This window comes from Solea solea, chromosome 17 (genome assembly GCF_958295425.1).
Source record: "Solea solea chromosome 17, fSolSol10.1, whole genome shotgun sequence".
NCBI lineage: Eukaryota > Metazoa > Chordata > Actinopteri > Pleuronectiformes > Soleidae > Solea > Solea solea.
This window is the reverse complement of record NC_081150.1, coordinates 17,370,289-17,391,855: the sequence shown is the minus strand read 5'-3', so window position 1 is coordinate 17,391,855 and position 21,567 is coordinate 17,370,289. Positions and strand designations below refer to the sequence as shown.

The 21,567-nt window shown below is 40.0% G+C and overlaps 1 protein-coding gene and 1 long non-coding RNA gene across 5 annotated transcripts in view; one reads left to right on the top strand and one right to left on the bottom strand.

Moving 5' to 3' along the window:
- Nucleotides 1-21,567, top strand: part of LOC131443253 (nesprin-2-like) — a 97,570-nt gene that overhangs the window by 53,061 nt on the left and 22,942 nt on the right. For 3 of the 4 annotated variants that reach the window (XM_058612700.1, XM_058612699.1, XM_058612703.1), the window contains 23 exons: nucleotides 139-327; nucleotides 690-776; nucleotides 1,119-1,304; nucleotides 1,575-1,745; nucleotides 1,877-2,011; nucleotides 3,195-3,397; nucleotides 5,072-5,186; nucleotides 5,334-5,513; nucleotides 7,029-7,178; nucleotides 7,826-8,002; nucleotides 8,547-8,702; nucleotides 8,796-8,951; nucleotides 9,770-9,940; nucleotides 10,408-10,541; nucleotides 10,731-10,926; nucleotides 12,366-12,548; nucleotides 12,643-12,756; nucleotides 13,232-13,386; nucleotides 14,760-14,907; nucleotides 15,897-15,991; nucleotides 17,723-17,954; nucleotides 18,753-18,950; nucleotides 20,031-20,150. In XM_058612700.1, the coding sequence (XP_058468683.1) occupies nucleotides 139-327; nucleotides 690-776; nucleotides 1,119-1,304; nucleotides 1,575-1,745; nucleotides 1,877-2,011; nucleotides 3,195-3,397; nucleotides 5,072-5,186; nucleotides 5,334-5,513; nucleotides 7,029-7,178; nucleotides 7,826-8,002; nucleotides 8,547-8,702; nucleotides 8,796-8,951; nucleotides 9,770-9,940; nucleotides 10,408-10,541; nucleotides 10,731-10,926; nucleotides 12,366-12,548; nucleotides 12,643-12,756; nucleotides 13,232-13,386; nucleotides 14,760-14,907; nucleotides 15,897-15,991; nucleotides 17,723-17,954; nucleotides 18,753-18,950; nucleotides 20,031-20,150 (3,651 nt within the window). The remainder of the gene's footprint in view (nucleotides 1-138; nucleotides 328-689; nucleotides 777-1,118; nucleotides 1,305-1,574; nucleotides 1,746-1,876; nucleotides 2,012-3,194; nucleotides 3,398-5,071; nucleotides 5,187-5,333; nucleotides 5,514-7,028; nucleotides 7,179-7,825; nucleotides 8,003-8,546; nucleotides 8,703-8,795; nucleotides 8,952-9,769; nucleotides 9,941-10,407; nucleotides 10,542-10,730; nucleotides 10,927-12,365; nucleotides 12,549-12,642; nucleotides 12,757-13,231; nucleotides 13,387-14,759; nucleotides 14,908-15,896; nucleotides 15,992-17,722; nucleotides 17,955-18,752; nucleotides 18,951-20,030; nucleotides 20,151-21,567) is intronic. The other variant, XM_058612701.1, reaches the window with a different exon arrangement.
- On the bottom strand, nucleotides 3,348-5,391 carry LOC131443254 (uncharacterized). The gene is made up of 3 exons (XR_009233589.1): nucleotides 5,303-5,391; nucleotides 4,997-5,216; nucleotides 3,348-3,420 (listed from the first exon to the last, which is right to left on the bottom strand). It is a non-coding gene; the product is annotated as an uncharacterized LOC131443254 (long non-coding RNA).

The window sequence follows — 21,567 nt, the reverse complement described above, 5'->3', positions numbered from 1 at the left end:
TAAATAATATTATGTGTGACGTAATAACACTAAGTGAAAGGCTATAAAAACATAAATAAACAAGTAATCTCAGTGAGAAAGGATTAAATGTTAGGTTGTTCTTTATCTCTCTCTGTGGTTCCACATGTCTGTGTGCAGTGTATATCAGCGGAGTTGGAGACTCTGGCCGACCTGTTGAAGACGGTTGAATCTGAAACCAGGCGTGAGGATCCAGACTCCCTCCATGGTTTGACCTGCCTGCAGGATTGTCTCTGTAGAGTCCAGCTGCTCTTCACCTCATCCATCAACCGCCTCACTCCACGTCTGGGCTTCAAACACCGACCTCAGGTTTGACCTCGAGCTTTCTCGCCATTCTCACCGCCCTCAAAAACGCCACGGCGGGATTTTTCCCCCGGATTTTATTTTGTTTCCACAAACGCAGTCTTAATCGACAGCTAACAACAAATAAGTTGACCACATTTTACATCAGTACATGTTAGAAGGACTTAATACTTTTACTTTTCTACCATAAAGAGGTAAATAATGTAGTTTGTACCTTACAGACGTTTAAAAACATATAAATAAAATATATTTAGTTATAAAATAACTAAACTAAAACAGGATTAAGCACAGATTAGGATATGTAGCATCATATTTATCATACCACTAATTGATTTAAAGGGTTTTTATTTTTCATTTTCCTCACAAAGTTCTTCAACCAGCTGTGTATCCTGGACGAGTTTGAAGTGCGACAGAGCGAAACCTTCCCAAATCTAAAGGATGCACCTGATCTGGAGGTAATGCACACTCATCTTTTATAAGTGTGTGTTTTCTTTCTTTCTTTATTTATGAATTTATACATTTAGAAATGTCCGGATCGGGAGAAGTCACCCAAAACGGCTTGCACCGTTTAATTTCTTCTCTGTGTGAATGATTGATTAGTAATCTGGTGACGGAGCTGACCTTTACTAAATAATTGAACAGTAATTAATTACAGACCGATATCAAAATGTTTGTTTTGTCTTTTTTTAAAACATTCACCTCCATTACAGTCGAGGTGGAAACATGATACAGGAGTCTGTGTTCTCTAAAGTTAATGGTATTCTCCTTAAACCCTCTGCTCTCCCCGGACGTCTCAGCGGTGCGTCCTGGGCAGACATCTGAGGCAGAGTCCAGGGGAGAGAGCCAAGCTGCAGCAAGCATCCCGGGCCTCGCTTCAGGGGATAACTCACCTCCTGGAAGTGGGCGAGGAATTCATAAAAGAGAGGCAGATGAGCCAGGTTCACAGCCTCGGCCAACTTCAAGCCGCTCTCTGCAGACACGAGGTATCTCACTGTGCTCTCAGCGAGTTCTTCAGCAGCCAGGCTGAAGAAACCCCAGATTTAAGTCAGGCCCTTTCTCCAAAGTGTGTAAGAGCCTCTTGATGCTTTTCAAAGAGAGAACTCTCTCTAAAAACAACCTCAAACCACTAATCAATAGACCTAACATGGATGTATTCAGACCTCATTTCGATCCACCTTCACTGTTTATTTTTTCTACTTTTGAGATTATCTCTTCTCACTCCTGTCATTAATCTGGTCTCTCGTGATTTCCAGAAGCTCCGGCAGGTCCTCGGGTCTCAGTTGGCTTTTGTGCAGTGTCTGTTCCGGCGTGAGCCAGAAGTGCTCAGGTGTCAGGAGGATGAGTGGCTGCAGCTGGAAGTCCGGGCCAAAGCTTTGCAGCAACAGGCTCTGGGACAGGACGTGGCTTCTCAAAGGAGGCTGCAGGTTTGTAGTGCACATTTGCTCAAGGCCATGAAAACCCCACACTCACAACAAATGAAGAAGTCTTCTGGTGCAGGATCCTCTGTAGTCTTGTGATGTGTCAATGGACATGTTTCTGTGTGGGCCTCGTGCAGGAGTGGACGCTGTGGGACAACCACTGCGGTCGAGTGGGTCGGGCACTGGATGAGTTTGAAGCCTTCATCAGCAACGGGGAACCAGAGGGAGACGATGAGGAGTCTGTGGTTCAGCACAGTCTGGAAACCTGCCAGGTTAGACTTTCCCCTCACCTGGGCTTCTCACTTTTTCCCTTATTCTGTCTTTCTTTTCATACTTGAATTAATGAAGCTGCATTTTACTCTTAGTAAGCGTCTCATTATAACACTCTGAGGTGTGAGCTCTTACCTCAGATGTGTGAAATGTCTTGATCTTGATCTTTTCTTGTGTTTCATTTGTTAATCAAAATGCTTTTATTTTCAGCTGTGCAGAAACTCGGGAAAACGATTTTGTGCGTTTTATTTATTTATTACAATCATTTGCTTGTTCCTTTTATCATTTGCTACTTTACTCGGTTCACCTCCAAACCATCCTCATAATTATGCTACTTTAATCTAAATCTAAATCAAATTCAGAAAAACTTTCATAAGTAGGCTTAACATTTTGTGTTTTATCTGAGACAAATTTGAGTTTTTTTAGAGCAAAACTCAACATTTTTACATGTGCAAACAAAGTGTGTCCATGTTTTTACATGTACAGTATATCACGTGATGAGGTTCACGCCGAGGACAAGAGCGAGCGAGTGAGTGTTTTGGTTCAGACGTCAGGTGTTGACAGATTAATAGAGACACAGTCCTGAATTACTGTGTTGTCCGATTCATCTCTTTACAAGTTCCTGTCTGTTTGTCAGACACACACACACACACAAGTTTATGCAGCTGTTCTTCTTAGGACACTGCATTGACAGCTTTAAAACAAATCGTTAGCCCTAAGCTTAACCATAACCAATTAAAGCCACAGTTTAAATCTGAAATCTGAGCTCTAAACTTAAACAGTTCCTCAGAAATGAGGTTCTGCCTCACTGGGACCAGGTTTTTGTCTCCATGACGGCTTGCGGTCCTGACAAGTTCCGTGTGTATGCCAGAAATACGTCCTAAATAAGGTAAAAAATACACTTACATCTCATCTGAAAGCAAAATAAAAGCAGCTACAATCTCTTTATTTTCGGACCACACCTGATGTTTCTGAGAGCAAGTACTGATGTTTTTGCTTTTTTTGTAGTTGTTGTTGTTTTGTCAATCTTGCCCAGTACACAGTGTTTATTAAAATTGGATGTGTGTTTGTTCCACATAATCCCAATGAGATCTATTGAGGCTGTGGAATATTATGCTCAAACCCTCAGTTATCAGCAAAACACACTTGTTTTTTTTATTCTGAATCCCACCCCTCATCTCTCAGCAAACCCTGGTGCAGTTGGACGAGAGTCGAGCTGCCGTAGGTTTCCTCCTGGATCGGTGCAGGCTGCTGCAGACGGAGCCCGCGTCGTTTGCTGCCTCGCTCGTCCAGACAGGAGGCGCTGTGGAGCTGCGGTGGGCGAATGCCCTGAGGCGCGCCGAGCAAGAGATTCAGCGCTGCAGAGACATCCAGGACGTTGGATCCAGGTGGGACAGACTCAGAAAATAACCTGCAAAAACACATTATGGAGCTTGAGAAGCCTGTTATGTTCTAGTGTGGGCCGGACAGACGGACAGGCAGGTGTAATTACTGCCTGACCAGTCTGACGAATGTCTGGAACAACCATGTCAGCGTTTCTGTATTTTTCTCCTTTTTTTCTTTTTTTTTTTCATGGATACAAAATAGAAAATGTCAAACCAAAGTGTTTTGTTCACTCCAGGGCCAAACCTTTTAATGGCTATTATAAAGAACACCGAACTAAAAGTTCCTCTTCACACCCCACAATGTGCCATGTCCGGAAGACATGCTGAGTCTTTTTCATCATCATCATCATCATCATCATTATTATTACTTTATTATTTGTACGAGTGATGACGTCCACCACAACCATGGTTCAATGCTGTAATTAGTAATGACTGCTCCGATCACCTGTGGTTTCCTTTCATTCTATTCACATGCAAATACACGTTTGCTGATGATTATATGAATATTTGGTATTTAAAACTTCCAGAAACATTATAATATTTTTATGTCACTAAATCTGAATCAGTGTGAAAAAAGAGATTCTCTAGTTTACAGCAACATTAGAACATGCTTATACTGATGTATACTAATGTTAATACATCATGGTATCATGGTTGTTCTTGTTCTTCTCCTTCATCTTGTTCTACTTCTTCTCTTTCTCCTACTTCTTCTCCATCTTGATCTTGTTCTACTTATTCTATTTCTTTGCCTTCTACTTCTTCTCCTTTATCGTGTTCTACTTATTCTATTTCTTCTACTTCTTTGACTACTTCTTCTCCTTTCGTCTTGTTCTACTTCTATTTCTTCTACTTCTATGCCTTTTACTTCTTCTCATTCATCTTGTTCCCCTTCTATTTCTTCTACTTCTTTGCCTTCTACTTCTCCTTTGTCTTGTTCTACTTCTTCTATTTCTTCTACTTATTCTCCTTCATCTTGTTCTACTTCTATTCCTTCTACTTCTTCTCCTTCATCTTGTTCTACTTCTTCTATTTCTTCTACTTGTTCTACTTCTATTTCTTCTACTTCTTCTCCTTCATCTTGTTCTACTTCTATTTCTTCTACTTCTTCTCCTTCATCTTGTTCTACTTCTTTGACTTCTACTTCTTCTCCTTCATCTTGTTCTACGTCTATTTCTTCTACTTCTATGTCTTCTACTTCTTCTCCTTCATCTTGTTATACTTCTATTTCTTCTACTTCTTCTCCTTTGTCTTGTTCTACTTCTATTTCTTCTACGTCTACATCCCCCACAATTCATTCATCAAAATGTGCCATTCGACCAAGAATGATGATACTGCAGTTCAGCATCATCCTTCAGCTCTTCAAACGTCTTTGTATAATCACAAATTCATCAAAAAACCTTTATTTACTACCTCTGATCAAAAACAGTAAAATTTGTAACCTCTAATCCAACTACTGATTCAATAAGACGAAGTTTTCCAGTCACTATCAATGTTCAGATAAATCAGTTCTTCCTTTAATAACCATGTAGACAGCGCAAATAACACTTGCCACTCATCTATAATCTTGTTATCTTATTATTGGCTCCAGACCTCAGCGGTTACTTCACTCAGCGTCTGAAGGAGCAGTCGTGTTCTGCTCCACTGCGTCACCCTCGTCTTCTCTCATCCTCCCCACAGATTCCACACAAACTTCGCCTCGGTCAGTAATTGGCTGGCCGCTGCCAACGAACGCTTGAAGTCTTGGTCCAACCCGAACCAGGAGTGTGTCCACAACAGTGTCATCGAGCTGCTGGTACGACTCCAGTGTCGAATTATTGTCTTACTATACGGCAGAAACATGGGAAATCAGAGAAACGTAACGTCAGAACACACTTTGTCATGGTATGATGAACCAAAATAAAAGCTCACGCAGCTGGGTATTTTTGTTTCCATCGTCCAGGACTTCTCCATGGAGGTAGAAGCCATGTCTGTGCAGAGAGCAGCTGTTTCCACTGAAGCCACTCAGCTGATCCACCTGAGGGAAGCCGACAGTCCCGTGAGAGCTCAGGTCACTCAGCTGGAGGTCGACTGGAGCCAGCTGACCTGTGACCTGTCCAAGACACAAGACCAGATTCACAAGGTGCTTTTTAAAACATGATTTTCAGAAGTTCTTTATTTCTTCAACCACTGCTCACATCATCAATTTCAAAGATGGTGGCTGTTCTTCAAGAGTAAAACCAGTCTAAGATAGTGTAGAGTGGGGTTTTTTCGATTAATGTTATCTTAAATTAAAGTTAAAAGATGTTTCCAAGTCTGTACATGCTCTTTACTCCATCATGATGTCACCCATAACAATCTGAACGCCCATTTTTGAAACCTTCAGAACCTGCAAGCTGATGCCAGCTGTCAATCACGCTCACATGTTCCATACTTTATGGTCAATATTTATTTTAAATGTGAACATAATCTACAAAATTGACTTATTTTCCTATTGAACAAAACTAGCGATTAAGACCATTAACTCCTCAGGAAAAGTTTTACTGACATTATAAATCAAGTAAGAAGTAGAACTAAGTCATACTTAATTTTTCAATCTTTTTTTTAATCTAATGTGAGCTTTAAAGCCTTCGGTTTACAAATAAATAATAAAAACATTAATGTACATCTTAATTCAACATGGTAATCTCTTTGTTTACCCTCTTTGTTGAGTATTAATAAGCAGAATATGACAATATTGGAACAAATATCACTGGAATTAAACATTTATTCAACACAACTTTTTTTACACATGCGTTTGTTTTTTAATTATTAATTATCAATTCAATAATTTAAACAAAGGAAAAAGAAGTAACGGATGATTAAATCCCGGGGAAGGCAACATTAAGGTTGTCAACTGCCATGAAACACCACCAATAATCAAATAAAATAAATGAAAATGTATTAACAATCGTGTCAAATGACAAGAAATAAATAGTTTCTGGTTTCACCGTTTAGCAGATCATTACTTTTTCTTTAAGAAAGTGTTCACTATTTCACAGGTATTAGCAGCTCATTATAGTGGTTTGATCTGTTGTATTAGTCAATGACTTTCTCACTATCTTGTCTTAAATAAACGGTTGTGGTCAGGATTAACACACACACACACACACACACACTGGTGGTGGGGCCAGTCAGTATTTACTAGGGTTTTTTTGTTTTTTGTTTTTTCCTCCAAATTTCAACCACATGCTTCATAAACTTTCCATTTCCCCCAATGAATTACATATAATGGTCCAAATTCCATGAAAGTGCTGTTGTTTTTCAAAAAATAATGAGACACTGAGAAATAAAGGGGAGTACACGCGTCACCACAGCCCGGCTGAAATTAGTTTCTGCGATGATTGAGGACAGGGAGGATTTTTTAAAAGCAGGAGTAGGACACTTCATTTTCTGCAGCGATTTATCACCAGCAAATGGAAATGGATTTAAACTCGTAAAAAAAACAACAAAAATAAAACAGATTTCAAGCTTAAATTCAGTGTCTTACACGCAATCACCTTAGTTACAAAAGGGATGATTCACTAATCAAATTACCTGGTCAAATACGTCATTTAAAAACAATCAAATTAGAAGTGAAAGGTTTGATTTAACTCTTTTTTTTTTCTCTGTGTTTTAGCGACTGCTGGCTCGGTGGCCGCCGGTGGAGCTGCTCTCCGACCTGGAGACGTGGATGAAGAAGCTGCAGGCTTCGCTGAGCCGAGAGAAAGAAAACCATCTCAAGATTAAAGATGCTGCTCAGATCAATGAAGTCCTGCACCATTATCAGGTACCTGAACTATTCTCATCTCTCCACTCCACACTTATTATTTTTAACTCAGGGACTTTTATTCTGAAGGACTCTGAAGTTCAAGTTGTTGTTCTGAAACCACCTCTCTCCTTCTCTTTTAATAATAATAACGCTTTTTATTCTAAGTTCTTTTCAGGCACTCAAGGTCTTTTTCACATGTTCATATAAAAGAAGATAAATCACTCAAAAGTTAAGATAAGAAACAGACAAATTAAAAAGTTAAAGATAGAAAAGTTAAAATACAATAACAACGGACAAATTCAAATGCAAAATACAGAAAAACATGGCTGATGTGATTGTGGGTCAATGGTCATGTAGGCTAGTTTGAATAAGTGAGGTTTAGCCAGACCGCTTCATACAGCAGCAGAAAACACTAAGAAGTGGCCATGAAAAGTTTCAGAAGTGGATTTGACCCCACTACAGTATATGCCTGCATGTGCCAATTGCAGTTGCTGCTGCTGTTTCCTCCACCTTGCAGCTCCAAATTTCCCGGATACAGTCTGGACAAGTAACGCAACATTAAAAGAAAACCAAGAGAAACTTAATCAAGCCGAGGTGAAGAAATTCATATTCAACACAATTTTTAAAACTAAAGGACCTCGCTTCTCTGTCACCTCCTTTTTCAGGAGTTAAAGGCAGGTACTGTCAGTGGGCAGCTCCTCCTTGATTTCCTGTGCCAGTCTGGGCCTCGGGCAGCAGCAGTGGACGTCCAGGTTGTACAATCTGAGCGTACGGTGTTTGCAGAGGAACTTGGCGCTCTCACACTTCAGTTGCTTCACCTGCAGCGAGAGCTGGACAGCCAGGTCAGTGTCTCAGCTACCAGATGAGAATATACAGTACCATGTATCACACCGGCGTGAAGCATGGCTGCCCGAAACTTTTCCACTGCAGGGCCACAAAGAAAACACCTCGGTGTGGTTATACTGTATATTGTTGTATTATCATGTATTAGGTTGAAATTCCTTAAATTAATATTTTTTTTTTACAGCTTAACATAGTTAAATTACATATTTACATTCTTTGTTTCTGCCACAAAGCATTATTTTTTGTCAGCTGCCTCCATGTAGTTATATATCCACTTTTAAACTCCAGGTAACTCAGTTTTAAACAATCAGAACCTGAAGAGTCATACATCGCACTGACTTCTTGTGATACTGTATGCAGTGTTTCTGTATCAAAAAAAAAAATATTATTTACTTTAAAAACAAAAGCCTGGCAGACCACATTAAACTTGTCATGCCAGAAAGTAATATGATTCTATTTATGCATGCAACGATGGCAACTTCCTGTTTATCTTATCTGTGGTTTGTGCTCATGAATGAGCTGCTCTCTGGCTTTCCCCCTCAGATTCAAGGGGCCGAACAGATGCGTCACACCTGTGCGGTCAGAGAGAGGAAGCTAAAGCGTCTCCGTGGTTGGGTGACGCAGCAGAAAAAGCAGCTGAGTCAGTGGAAACAACCCACGAGTCAAAGTGTGGCTCGCCGGGCTCTGGAAGAGTGGGAGGTAGAGTGACGGAAACAAACAGAGCAGGTGAACGTTTGTGCGCCGTACTGTGCGTCCGCGCTTATGAGATGTTTTGTCTGTTTCCTCCCGCAGACGTCTGCAGACAGAGTGAAGGAGGTGGCTGCAGCCCTGCAGGAGCTGAAAGCCTCTCGAGTGTGTGGTGAACAGGAAGAGGAGTGTCCTTGTGACATCACTTTCTCAAACCAGGCAGAGAGTGTTTGTGACTCCTGTGAGGATCTTAGACAACAGGTGAACATGAAATAAGCAGATTGTGGCTACTTGAAACACATTAAACAGCCACTTCTAGCCCTAATGATCAATATCTATAATTATTCATGATCGATGGCTCAAATAAATGAAGCTCTAGTGTTGTCCTGCTGACAAAAATCACCCAAATAGGTTTTGAAACATTTTGAAACATTTGTAGAGCCGCAGAGAAATGCTCTTTATTGCTCTTTTGATTTTACGGCCTCCTTCACTTTTTACTGCACTCTTTTTCTGTGTTGTCTCTTTCCAGCTGCTGCAATATGCTTTTTTTTTTTTTTTTTTTTTTTTTTTTTTAACAAGGCAAAAAAATCCACCATAAATCCACCGTCAGCTCGTTAACGAGCACTAAACGGCACAAAGGGAAAATGTTCATCTATTTGGTGAATCTATGAGGAAAACGAGCACGATAAAGACGATACAGTGCTCGTTTTTCCTTTTCTTCAAAATATATAACATACGATCTGAAGGTTACCGGGAATATTGCACTGTTATATATTCAGAAACTGCATTTAAACTCAGAATGAAAGGATTTGAGGTGGATTTCCTGAGATGTCATTGTTTTTATTTGAACTAGTTAGGAACTTCTGTTGTCCTAAATGTCTGTAACATGATGTTTAATTTGTGCTGCTGTCTTAAATTGAATGCAACTTTTTTACAGGTTAAATAAACTAAATATGGCTCAGGATACATACAGTATGTTGCTCGGCAGCATAAAGTGTGTGATTTTGTTACCAATGCTCTAACCTTAACCCTTCAAAAATACTGAATATGCTCTTCTTCCTTTCAAATGTCATGTGCAGATGGAAGTTGTGAGACCAGCGCTACAGCACACACTCGAGAAGTGGAGCCGTTTTGAGCGAGATCTGAGTGAAGTTACTCTGAACGCCACTGAGGTTCTCTGTGCTCTGCGGCATCAGCGAGCCACACTCTTCTCACTGAAGCAGGCAGAAGGAAACATGGAGCTCCTCCAGGTGAGCAGAAGCACTGGCTTTACAGTTACAATAAGGAATAATCATAGCTTGTATTTTATAATAGTGATCGTTGCTGGTTTATATTTTTTTGGTCATTTTGATACAACACCATTGTTTTGATAATACAAAGAAAAACGCTTATTCATATACTTTTTTTGTAACATGATGTCTTTTTATTGGTAAGGAGAGTTTTAAGATTTTTCTTTTACAGGTCACTGATAATGATGTTTTGTAAGATACTTTTTTTTAATAATTGATGAGTACAGGGAGTATTTAGAATGTCTGATACTTAAACGTTGCAATATGTTATTTTGCTTTTTGGACCCTTAGAAAAAATAAGCCAAGCTTAAAAGCCCCTCACATAGATATGGTGGAATAAGTGCTTTATATGAATCTCAAGTCTCTACGGTGCTACAGTGAGTTTTGGGGAAGTCAATACTATTGACTAGGTGACTTTCTTTGCACAGGAACTCCAGAGGAAGGCAGAGAAAGGAGAAGAGCTTTGGGCAGCTGTGGAAAAGTCCCTCCACAGTCTGGTGAAGACTCTTCATGGTGGAACAGCACGGGTATTAAGTGACCAACTGGAAGGAGAGCAGAAACGGTTAGTTAGCACAATAAATCAGTGTTTTGAATTAAAACAAAGGTGGATGGAAAAATGCCCAGATCACTGTCAAACAACTGCTGAGTCCTTATAAATTCAAAAATGACTTGCTGTTGTGCTTAGATGTAATGAAACGGATGGATATTTTGATGTCAATCTAAAATACATGATGTCCTGTGGCTGTGTCAGGTGGAAGGACATAACCCAGGAGCTGAATGACGAGCAGGTGAAGATGGGAGAGACGGTTTCTCTGTGGCAGGAGTACAGTCGTCTCTCTGAGAGCTCCTCCCTTCACCTGAAGCACCTGAGACTTCAGTGGGAGGAGCTTCTGGATTCTTCACAGTCACCTGAACATGACAAGCAGACTGTCGTTGACGCAGTGGAGGTGAGTTCACCGTGGCTCCAAATCCAAATTTTGCTGTAGTAGCGTCACTAGGGACTCACTTAGTTTTAGAAGCCAAACTACTATGATCCAAAAATTAGTGCATATTAGGCAACATTTACAGCCTGTTTCCTGTTCTACAACAGTTAAATTTTTAAAACAAATCATTTCCATGAGATCCCTGGTAAATGAATTCCAACTGTATTTTATGCATGTTATTGAGAACGTGTATACACAAATCTAAATAGAAGTGGAGAAGACGAACAGAAGAGAAGAGACTCTTGCGGTGAGGCTGCAGTACCACTGATGGAGGAAGAGGGAGACGGAGAGCAGGAATTCCGCTAAACCAGCTCTGTGTTTGTGTACAGAGTGCCGTTGAAATATTCAGTACAAACATTGACGAATCTTGACATTCAGCTGCTTTGCTCCTCACCCAAGTGTCTAATGTGTATGTGCGCAGTCTGACCACTAGATGTTTTTGTAGGACCTTTGTAAAGAAAATGAAACCTCAGTAATTTCATTTACTAATTAAGCAATTCATTAATGGCAGACATTATGCTGACGCGTGTTTATTTATTCCTTTATAAACGAGTAGAAAATTCAATGTGCTCTCTGCAGACCTTCAACCATTGTTGAAGTTCAGTGAGAGTCATTCCCAGGCTGACTCATCATGTTCCGGGCCCAGATACAGAGAGTTTATATGCATTCCATTCACAATTCAATTAAATGTTGCTTCTTCTTCTTTTTTTTTTTTGCTAAGTGAATGGGCTCCTGTTCCTGGAAAGGAACAGCCAGTACACTCTCATCGGCAGAAATATATCGTGCGCAGGGTCTGTTGTACTTAGCGCTCAGTCCAGATGCTGCATGATGTGTTGTTTTGAACATTTTGAACATTTCTAATCTCTTTACAGGGTAGCACACACACAGGAAGTTGTATTTTAGGACACCTGAGTCAGTTCCATCTCTAGAAAACAATTAGCTTGTATTAGGTGAAGATGAAGAGTTGTACATAAACATGAAGCTATAGTCTGCCTACTTCCAGTTTAGACCGGTTCAGGTAAGAGCAGGAGAACAATAGCTAAAAACAAACGTTTAACAAAGCTAACACTCAACACAACCCACACGTCAACACAACACAGGCCCGCAGTGTTTAACTCTTATGTCGCCTGGTGACATTGCCACACTGCGCACAGGAAGTAATTTGTTTCATGTTAAGAAAGATGGAGGCAACAATAACATTAATACTAGTGAAGTGAGACGACTACAGAGAGATTGTAGTTTGCCTGAAAACACAAAGAAGAGTCCATGACAAGATTTGTCTGTATCCACACGAGCGCTCCCTCATTCAGTAGTGACACACCATACAAATAAGATTAAATCATTTTTGTTCATGAAGAACGGAAGCAAAATATTGGTTTTATATTGTCTCTTATTTATACCAGAAGTTGCAGGAAGTTGCTGAGAGAATGCAAACAGGCGTGAGCGAGACGCTGGATGCTTCCGAGCCTCTCGCTGGGCGATTAGAACCGCTGGCCGCGAATCTGATCCAGTCCGAGAGCAGACTCCTGTCACGTGACGCCCTGCTGCTGACCCGGGCGATGGCAGAGAAAAAGAAAAGTCTTCAGGTCAGAGACTTTTAAGTCTTTTGCTGTTGCTCTTTCACCAAATTCATGTTGATTTATTCAGTAACTTTACATTTCTGTGTGTGTGTGTGTGCAGGAGGATCTGCAAAACCACAGACTGTTTCACACTTTTTTGCTGAACCTTGAAAAGCAAACACAGAATATCAAAGATAAAGTGATGGCTGGTTTAAAGGATGAAGACTCTGTGAAGGTTGGTCTGAATGCTCATTCTTTCTCCTCAAGCCCATTAATTATACAAGACTGAGGTTCTCAAAGACTGGGTCGGGACCCTCAGATGGATCACAGGTTATGGTTTTTTTTAGGTCCCCAAACAAATTTGCTGAATTTTCCCAGCCTGTCAATTAAGATGTATGTGTATGTTTTAAATATCATGCAAAAAAATTTAGTTTTTTGTATTAATTTACTAAACCTCTGATAAATGATATTAGTTGTTATGGATCTGGATGGAAATTAGTTGCAAAATTAAGCCGAAATTTGCTTTTGTCATGTTTTGTATTGGGATTTTGGTTACGAAGTTTGCCGTCTTTAAAAAGTGAGTCCCCCATTATAGAACGCTTGGGAAACACTGATATCAGACATTTTGTCTATGGGCTCTTTAACCTAAAAAACATGCTTTATCTTCACTGTTTCTTTCTCTCTGTGTGTGTGTGTGTGTGTGTGTGTAGCAGGTTCTCTCGGAGCTCAGTGATCTGTTTCCGTCGCTGGTTGACGTCGGCGAGATGAGCAGCTATTTGAGCCTGAACAACCAGGACACAGAGCGACTGCACGCGGTCTCCAAGGAGTGGATGGAGAGCATGAGTCGCACATCTGACATGAACAGGTACGTGTTAGACTTAAAAAAAAAAAAGATGTGTGAAGTATAGAAATCTGAGACAAATTCTGAATTTAATGCTAATTTGATAATAATGATACGACTTTTATAGTGCTTTTCAGGTCACTCATAGACACTTTAACAAGATAATAAAACAAAGGTGGTCAGTAATAAATAAATAGATAAAATTAAGTAATGAACAGGTGGCTCTTAATTTGTGTTTTGTAAGTCTGTAATGAGTTTGAATTCCGGGTGTGTAGTGGGAGGGAGTTCCAGAGGGTAGTTGGAATCGGCAGATCGGAGAAGGCGGGGTGGGTTAATGCCCATGGAGAAGGTCAGTGAGGTAAGAGGGGGTAAGGTTATTTAGGGCTTTGCAGGTGATGAGGAGGAGTTTGTACTAACCCACACAATCTAAGGGGAACATGAGGTTTAGGCAGAGAAGGGTAAGAACTACATTAAAATCCTTTACTGTATCGGTCACGGGGGTCAGACAGTGGAACAATCTGGATGAGGAGATGAAAAAATCAGCAAAACTGTGTGTATTTAAAAAGAAGTATGTAGAGATGACTATTAATCGATACAGAATGACACAGAAAGAAAGTATGACAAAGGTCAGGGACAGAAATCTGTAGACACTGTGGGAAACGGTGCGACGGCGCGATGGAACATCATGGACACATGTACAGACACACATGGAGTCTGAGTTGACTGTCTAGAGCTAGACTATATCTCTGAGTGCTACTGGATGCTGAAACATTTTTTCTTTGTCAAAATGTCATAAAAAAAAAAAAGGAAATGAAATGTATGATGATAATGGGGGCGGGACTAGTCAAGCTTTGCTTCTCCCGCTTTCCCTTTCAGTTATGTATATTGTGTGAACTGCAATGATGAGTGATCTAAATGTCATGACCGAAATAAATAAATAAATATGGAATTACACAGAGAGCTGGTGGAGCTGTTGGAGGATGGGAGTTAATGTGGGCAGCTGAATTTTGGATGTACTGCAGTTTTTGGAGGTCAGTAGAGGGAAGGCCATAAAGAATGCTCTTAACAGTGGTCGAGTCTGGAAGCTATGAAGGCGTGGATGAGTATTTATGAAATTTAGCACCCGCAAATGCAAAGCTTTAATTAATTTGATTCGTAAAAGTTTTTTGGGGATGGAGACAGAGTGTTTGGACCCAGAATCAAATCCTGTACATCCTAAACGATGCATGAGACAAAGATCTTCCAAAAAAAAGGTCTCCAGTACTACACCACTAGTGCAAGCCCTTAAAATGTTTCACTTATTTTGCCCTTGATAAAGAGATTTATCACCTTTTGACGCAGACCATGCACATGTGTTTGAATATCATGTATTTTTCTGGGTTTTTTTCCTCTCACAGAGAGCTGCAGGCCGAGTGTCAGAGTTCCCAGAACTTTCAGGAGAAGTGTGAGAAACTGACACGTCTCACGGAGAAACTCGTCGAGGAGGCGGCGTCCGCGAAACCTCAAAGTAACTCATGTGTTCAAGAGACGCTGAGTCTGCATCAGGTATAAAAACCTGTTACTCAGATTAGACCGAACAAAACTGAGACGAGATGCTAAATCCGGTCCACACTATTTAATAAGTTTTATTCAAAAACTTTACCTCAGGTGGTGTAGTTTTTACATCCTGAAAGCAAGGGGTGAGCCACAGTTACTCAAATTCAACAGTGTTGTAATTTGTTATGGTATTTAAGTACAAAGTTCACATATCTGTACTTTATTTATTTTTCTAGCAACTTTTACTTCACTACATTTCCTCTAACTATCTTTGTTACTCGTTACTACCAAATGAAATCAGAAGAAGAAGAAGAGTTGGTATTATGGTCTGTATTTATATAGAGCTTTTCTAGTCTTGATGAGCTGCTTTACTATAGTTCTGCTACTCATACGCTGCAACATGGGGTTAATTGTCTTATTCAAGGACACATATAGACTAGCAGAGGCAGGAATTGAGCCTTCCAGTTGAAAGACAACTCGCCCTACCACTGAATCACCATGACTCAATCGTAGCTCCTCACTTTTTTTTTTAATACTTTTACTTCTAAAAAAGTACATTTAATATCAGAAAAGGACTTTTGATACTTAAGTACAGTAAAGGTCATAAACCTTAAGACCTTTACTTAAGTAATATCATAAAAAAAGTGACTTCATCTTCTACCAAAGTCATTTTCTGGTAACATATCCCTTTTAGATACTTTATACACGACTGAAATTCAAAGATAGGAGAGTGAATAAATGATTTATATTGCTTATGTAGAGTCTCAACTATACATACAATTCTCACATATATCCTGCTCAGGTGTTACAAGGAAATATTTGGTGATAAAGGCTTGAGAAAGCTAAAGAAATACAGATTTTTCAGCATATTCACTTGTTTAATGTGTAATCACAGTAATTACAGCTGCAGCAGCAGCAGGACATTTTTATAGATCACTGACTCTATTATCGCTCTCTCTCTCTCTCGCTCTCCTGCTGTTTGTCACTTGTTCCCTCAGAGGCTTCAGGCTGAAATAATTACTGGACACCAACTTTTACAGAATGTTCTCTGTGATGCATTCAAGTCCATGGAAGAAGCATCGGGAGAGAAAAGGTACAACATTAAATTGGTGTTAGTTATATATCACCATTATTTTCCCCTTTTAGTTTTTCCTCCTCCACTGTGTATCATCAAGTCAAATGAAGGTGGTACATTCACAGAGTTTCAGTTTGGCAAACTCTTTGGTTTGATTGGAAAAGTCTTAATTTCACTGGAACGGCATGTGTTTTGACACAATTTTGCCATTTCTGTCAGAACACTGTCCAAAAAAATTGGAGAATGGCAAAAACATTTTTGGCTCTCCCATTGTCATAGTTTACGACTGCACTGTGAGAAGCTGAAGGGATCATGTGCTTGTTTTCATGATGGGATGTGTCATGGCACAGGTAGAACTAGAGGGATAATGGGATTTTAGGCGAATCAGCTACCACAGCTTCTGTAGAGCTGTAACAGAAAATTAAGCAAACACTTTGATTTTTATTTGTTGTCTGCGAAACAAGCTTTTTCTTGTTACTTTAAAAACAAAAAAACACCTCAAGATTCAGGGTTTGTGTTCCTTGTATTAAATTAGCCATTTTTACACTGAACAACCAATGACGGAAAACGTGAACCAAACTGTTTGAACTTGGCTGCTACGGGTGTGTTTGAATGTCAATTGTTGCTTTGAGTTCTGATTTAAAGTTAGTTTTTTGTGTGTTTGAATGCTTTTACCTATATTTTGGGGGAATGTTTTATGTGTTTATTTCTGAATCTTTAAAGGTCCAGTGTGTACAAAATGTGGTGAAAATAAGTGTACGATCAAAACCAGAATTAGCCTTTTTTTTTTTATTACATCAGGGGGAGGGTCAGCTCTTCAGAGGTGGCCATTTTGGACCACCATGTTTCTACAGTAGCCCACAATGGATAAACTAAACATCTTTTGAGTTTTGATGCTAACTGAAGGCTACATAGGTTAAAAAATAGCGGCGTGAATCACAGGGTACTTCACGATGCGATACGCGATACATGGGCCACGATACCAATAATATCACGATACAGTGATTCTGTGATAATCAATATATTGGGAGACAATCATATGGTGTAAAGTTGTGTCTGTGAAAAGTTAAAAGTGCTGGATTTCTCTATTTATTCACAGCATAGAGAACAAAGTGCATAAAGTCTATGTATTGAACGTGGATGGAGCATCTCTTAGCGTAGCTTTGTCTGTGGAAAAATAGGAATTAAAATAAACAATCTCAGGTATGAGTGAATTGGAATTGCAGCCTTGTTTTTCTCCAGACCTCATCTTCTAATTAAAGTTAATTACATATGAGTTTTCCCCCAGGGGGTTCGCTCCTCACACATTCATTTTCAGCTGCTCACTGACGCACGACCAAAAAAATCCACCGTGGGCAGGTGTTTCCTTCCCTGGAGCAGCTTGATGTCTCTTTTCTCGATGCTCCCGTAAATCATTTCTTGCAGCGTGTGGAAAACTTGGACAGCTCCTGCAGTTTTTAAAGGCGTCCAAGGGAAAAGTACTTGCTGTTCCCCCTGCTGGGATTGCTACTTTAGACTTTACGACGGTCTTAAAAATCTGCTGATTTTGTGTTGTTGTAGCAATTGCCTGTGAATAACCTATGACAGACCCATATTTATTCCTCATTTTATTACTCCTACCACGTCGAGTTCATGTTTTTGTGCATAGTTTATCACAAAGTATGATTTTTTTTTTTTTTTTTTAACAAATATTTTCATCGCCCAAGTGCAGCCACGTGAACTGAACCTCTTGTGCTGCTTCTTGTACAGATCTGAACTCTTGGCTCCAGCTGTGAAAATGAGGCAGAGCTGGTTCAGTGCTGTCACTCTGGTTCATCACCGCAGGTGCGCGGTGGAAGAAGATCTCAGACACAGGAGGATCTACCGCCATGGCTCCAAACTCTTATGGAAGCTGTTGAGGGGTGTCGACCCTCTGCTGCCCCCTGCTGCCCCCGCTCTTTGCTCACTGCAGCAACCACGAAGCTGCGCGGATGATTACCAGGTCAGCGTGGGTTTGTTTTACTTTCAAATCAAAATGGCTGAAAATCACACACACACACACACACACACAGGGGAAAAGCATCCATTTTGTGGTCTTGTCTAGCACATGGTTGGCTGTAGCATCCGTCCTTCCATCACCTGATTGTACTTTTTGCCCAGAAATGAATGGTCAGGCTTCCAGGGAGCATAAAACTCACCAGGACGTCCTTCTCAGTATCCATGACAGTGTTTTTCCTTCTCACTACATCAATCCTATCGCCCCCAAATGTCCAAAAAAAAAGGCATCGGCCAACCAGCAGACCACAGTTGGAGGCTACTGTGACATCAAATGTCAAGATTGTGGCTTGATGTGAAGACGTTAGGGCTGAATAATTTAGGTAAAACAGCTAATTCTGCTTTCAATTTCAATTTGCGAAATAACTTCAGCATTAATGTGTTAAATGCAATTAATCATGTTCTGACTGACTGACTGATTGAATACTGTGCTTTGTGGTAAGCAAATTGTATTGTTTCACAAAAATTCAAGCTTCAGTCTCGAAATTTTTGACGAAAACATTGAAATGTAATCAGCCAGTGCTCCTTTCACTGTGTGACAGAATGTCAGCAATAACCCTGTTGGCTTTCATTGTGCTTGTTTACTTGCACAGGAAGGAAGAAAGAAAGAGAAACACATTTATTTAGTGCCACAAAACAGATTTTGTGACACAATTGATTTCCACTGTAGAAGTAGCTCATTTCCTCTAGTGAGACTCTCATTTTCTTCTGAAAAACAAAACCTCCCATCCTCATTTCTTCCAAGTGTGTTAAAGAGTCCTTGGATCTGCACTCGACCACGTTCAACCAGACACTGGCAGCTGGCAAGCGCTTGTGTGACACTGCAACAGAGTCGGAGTGTCAGAGTCGATTGCAGTCGGAGCTGCAGGCCGTTGAAACGTCTTGGAGACAAAAAACCTCACTGCTGCACAAGAGAAAAGACCTGGTTCATACAACAGCTCAGGTACCAGACATGTTTATAGCTGTTTACTTCATTTATTCATCAGATTCTTATGGTAAATATCACAGATGTCACTTTTTTATGATACCGATATCAGAACCTTGAGTATCTACTGATACTAATATCAGTCCAATTCAAATCATTTTTCACCTTTTATACAATGACGTTCTTAAGAAGAAATAAACGGCCTCAACATGATTTAGCAAAATTTTTCCCTCACTGATATCCAATTCAATGAGTTTTATCACCAGTATTGGATCGATACCGATGCTAAGTATCGCATCAGCTCATCCCCATCAGTATCTCACTAGATATCCTAATATTTTCCATTTTCTTTCCGTTTTACATCTGACAAAACTGCATTTGTAATGTATTATTGACACGATCACAGGATTTACAGTATATATAGAGTAAATCCCAATAAACCCAGAGCATTAAGCTTTACATGACCCATATCTGGGGTTTGATCCGACTTCAAACACGCAGCAAACGCACACAAGTGCTGGTGTGTTGTAATGAGACTGAGCTTCTGGCGAGAGAAATCAAAGAGCAGCTCAAATCTGTCCATGAGCCACATCCAGACACAGCATGTCTCTCATCCATCACTGCTACGCTGAACTGCTGAATTATTGTCCATAACAGCTAAGTTTATGCCTTATATTAAAGGGTATTTTAATAGTTGTACTAGTATCAGTAGCTCTATTTAAAGCCAACATCTCTCTGCTGAGTTTCAGGAAAAAGCTTTGTGAGCTGTGACTATGACATGTTTCTTGTGTGTAGAAAGGTCAGGGAAAGTTGTGTTAACCCCCGTTAATCTGAACAGGATCTACACAGAGGAAGAGGAAAATCCCTCTGATTACACACACACAAGCGTCAATGCACGAACTAGAATAACTAACACACACATTCATTGCACGTCACATATGGTCATCATGTGTCTGAAGAAATAGGAACCTCTTGGTGGTTTTGTGCCTTTTGTACAATAATCAAACATAAAAAATAAGATGTTACAGTGTGTCAGATGTTCGTGACACACACACACACTTGTGAGGTCTGTAAGTGTGTGTCCGGCTGTTTCTTCAGAAATGGTCCCAGTGCCAGGACGGAATAAGCAACATCGTGACGGAGCTGGATGACGTGAAGACCAGGATGAAGCAACAGCTGCCTGAAAAATCAGAGAAGGAGAAAGAGAAGCTCATTCAGGTGTGTTTTAATACTATGTGCATGGAAAACAAGTAGTGGTTTTATTATATTTCTACATGAAACACAAAAATAAGATTTGGTTACTCTTCACAATCTCTTATCCTCATCCATCTTCACATGAGATGATAAAACAGGATCGCACAATCAGCACAAAAAACTCCAGAACCTCCAATTCTTTGTATTTATAATAATAATAATAATAATTTTTTTTTTAATTCTCCTTTGTTTTACATTTAATGAAGGATATTTTTTTACAAAACATGGAATTTCTTGATAAATATAAGTGCAATTTCAATAATATAATGCCTACATTTACCATTTACACATCACATTGGATCTATAAAGGCAAACACATTTAGTCACAGGTATCTGGAAGTGAAAAATATTGTATTTGACATTCCGTTTAGATTGTAATCGTAATGTGAAATTTTAACAAATTCATCCTGTGGGCCGGATTGGATCCTCTGGCGGGCCAGTTCTGGCCCCCGTGCCGTACGTTTGACACCCCTGATATAGACTTGATTTGAACACAGGCTCTGTCAAGTGAAACTCTTCAGACCTGACTCAGGGAGCGTTTGTGTGTATACAGCAGTAAAACAAGGGGTGGGCAAAGACAAAAAGCAGTAGAATTCACTTCTGAAACTTTTCGTGCAAAGTCCAAAGTCCAACGTGTTTGCAGTCGCCTCACTTTACTCGCACACTGTCGCTGTTGCCTCCATCTGTCTCGATATAAAATGAAGAAGTTCCTGTGTGCAGTGTGGGAATATGTCGGGGGGAAACGAGTTTTAAACACTGCTATACTGAAACACTCAGGCTCCTCTTTACACCTGGCATTAGAACATCAGATCTCCCTTCACCACATTTACGCAATTACACATGCGCTATACCATCAACAACAACAACATTTCTTAGCCACCTGTGAAGTCGAACTATTGTATGGACTCTTCTTTAAACAATTTCCCCTTGGGGATGAATAAAGTATTTCTATTCTATTCTATTCTATTGCTTTTTGAAGCAGGAGAAGTAGTCGTCTTAGACAAGTGGAAAATCAACAAAAGCCGAGGAGACTCCACTTCGGGTCGGGTGCTTTTACACTTCAGTTCAATGAGTTCACAATGTGTCTCCGACCACCTCCCAAATTGGTTTGGCAGTTCAGATAAGAAACCGTCCCAGAAGCACATTTTAATGCCATGTTTAAAGGGGGCCAAAGATACATGTTGAGCTGATTCAACGGTGTGTGAACTCATTGGACTCTCAATCTAACGTTTCCTCATATTCTAATTTCCACATTACAGTGTTTAAGTTGTCATTAACATAAATTAAAATAAATTGTTCCTAATCTGCAGCAGTATGTATAAGCATAAACCTGCTGCACAGTCTGAAAGCTGGCAAAAGTTTTCCCCTCCCCTCAGCTCCA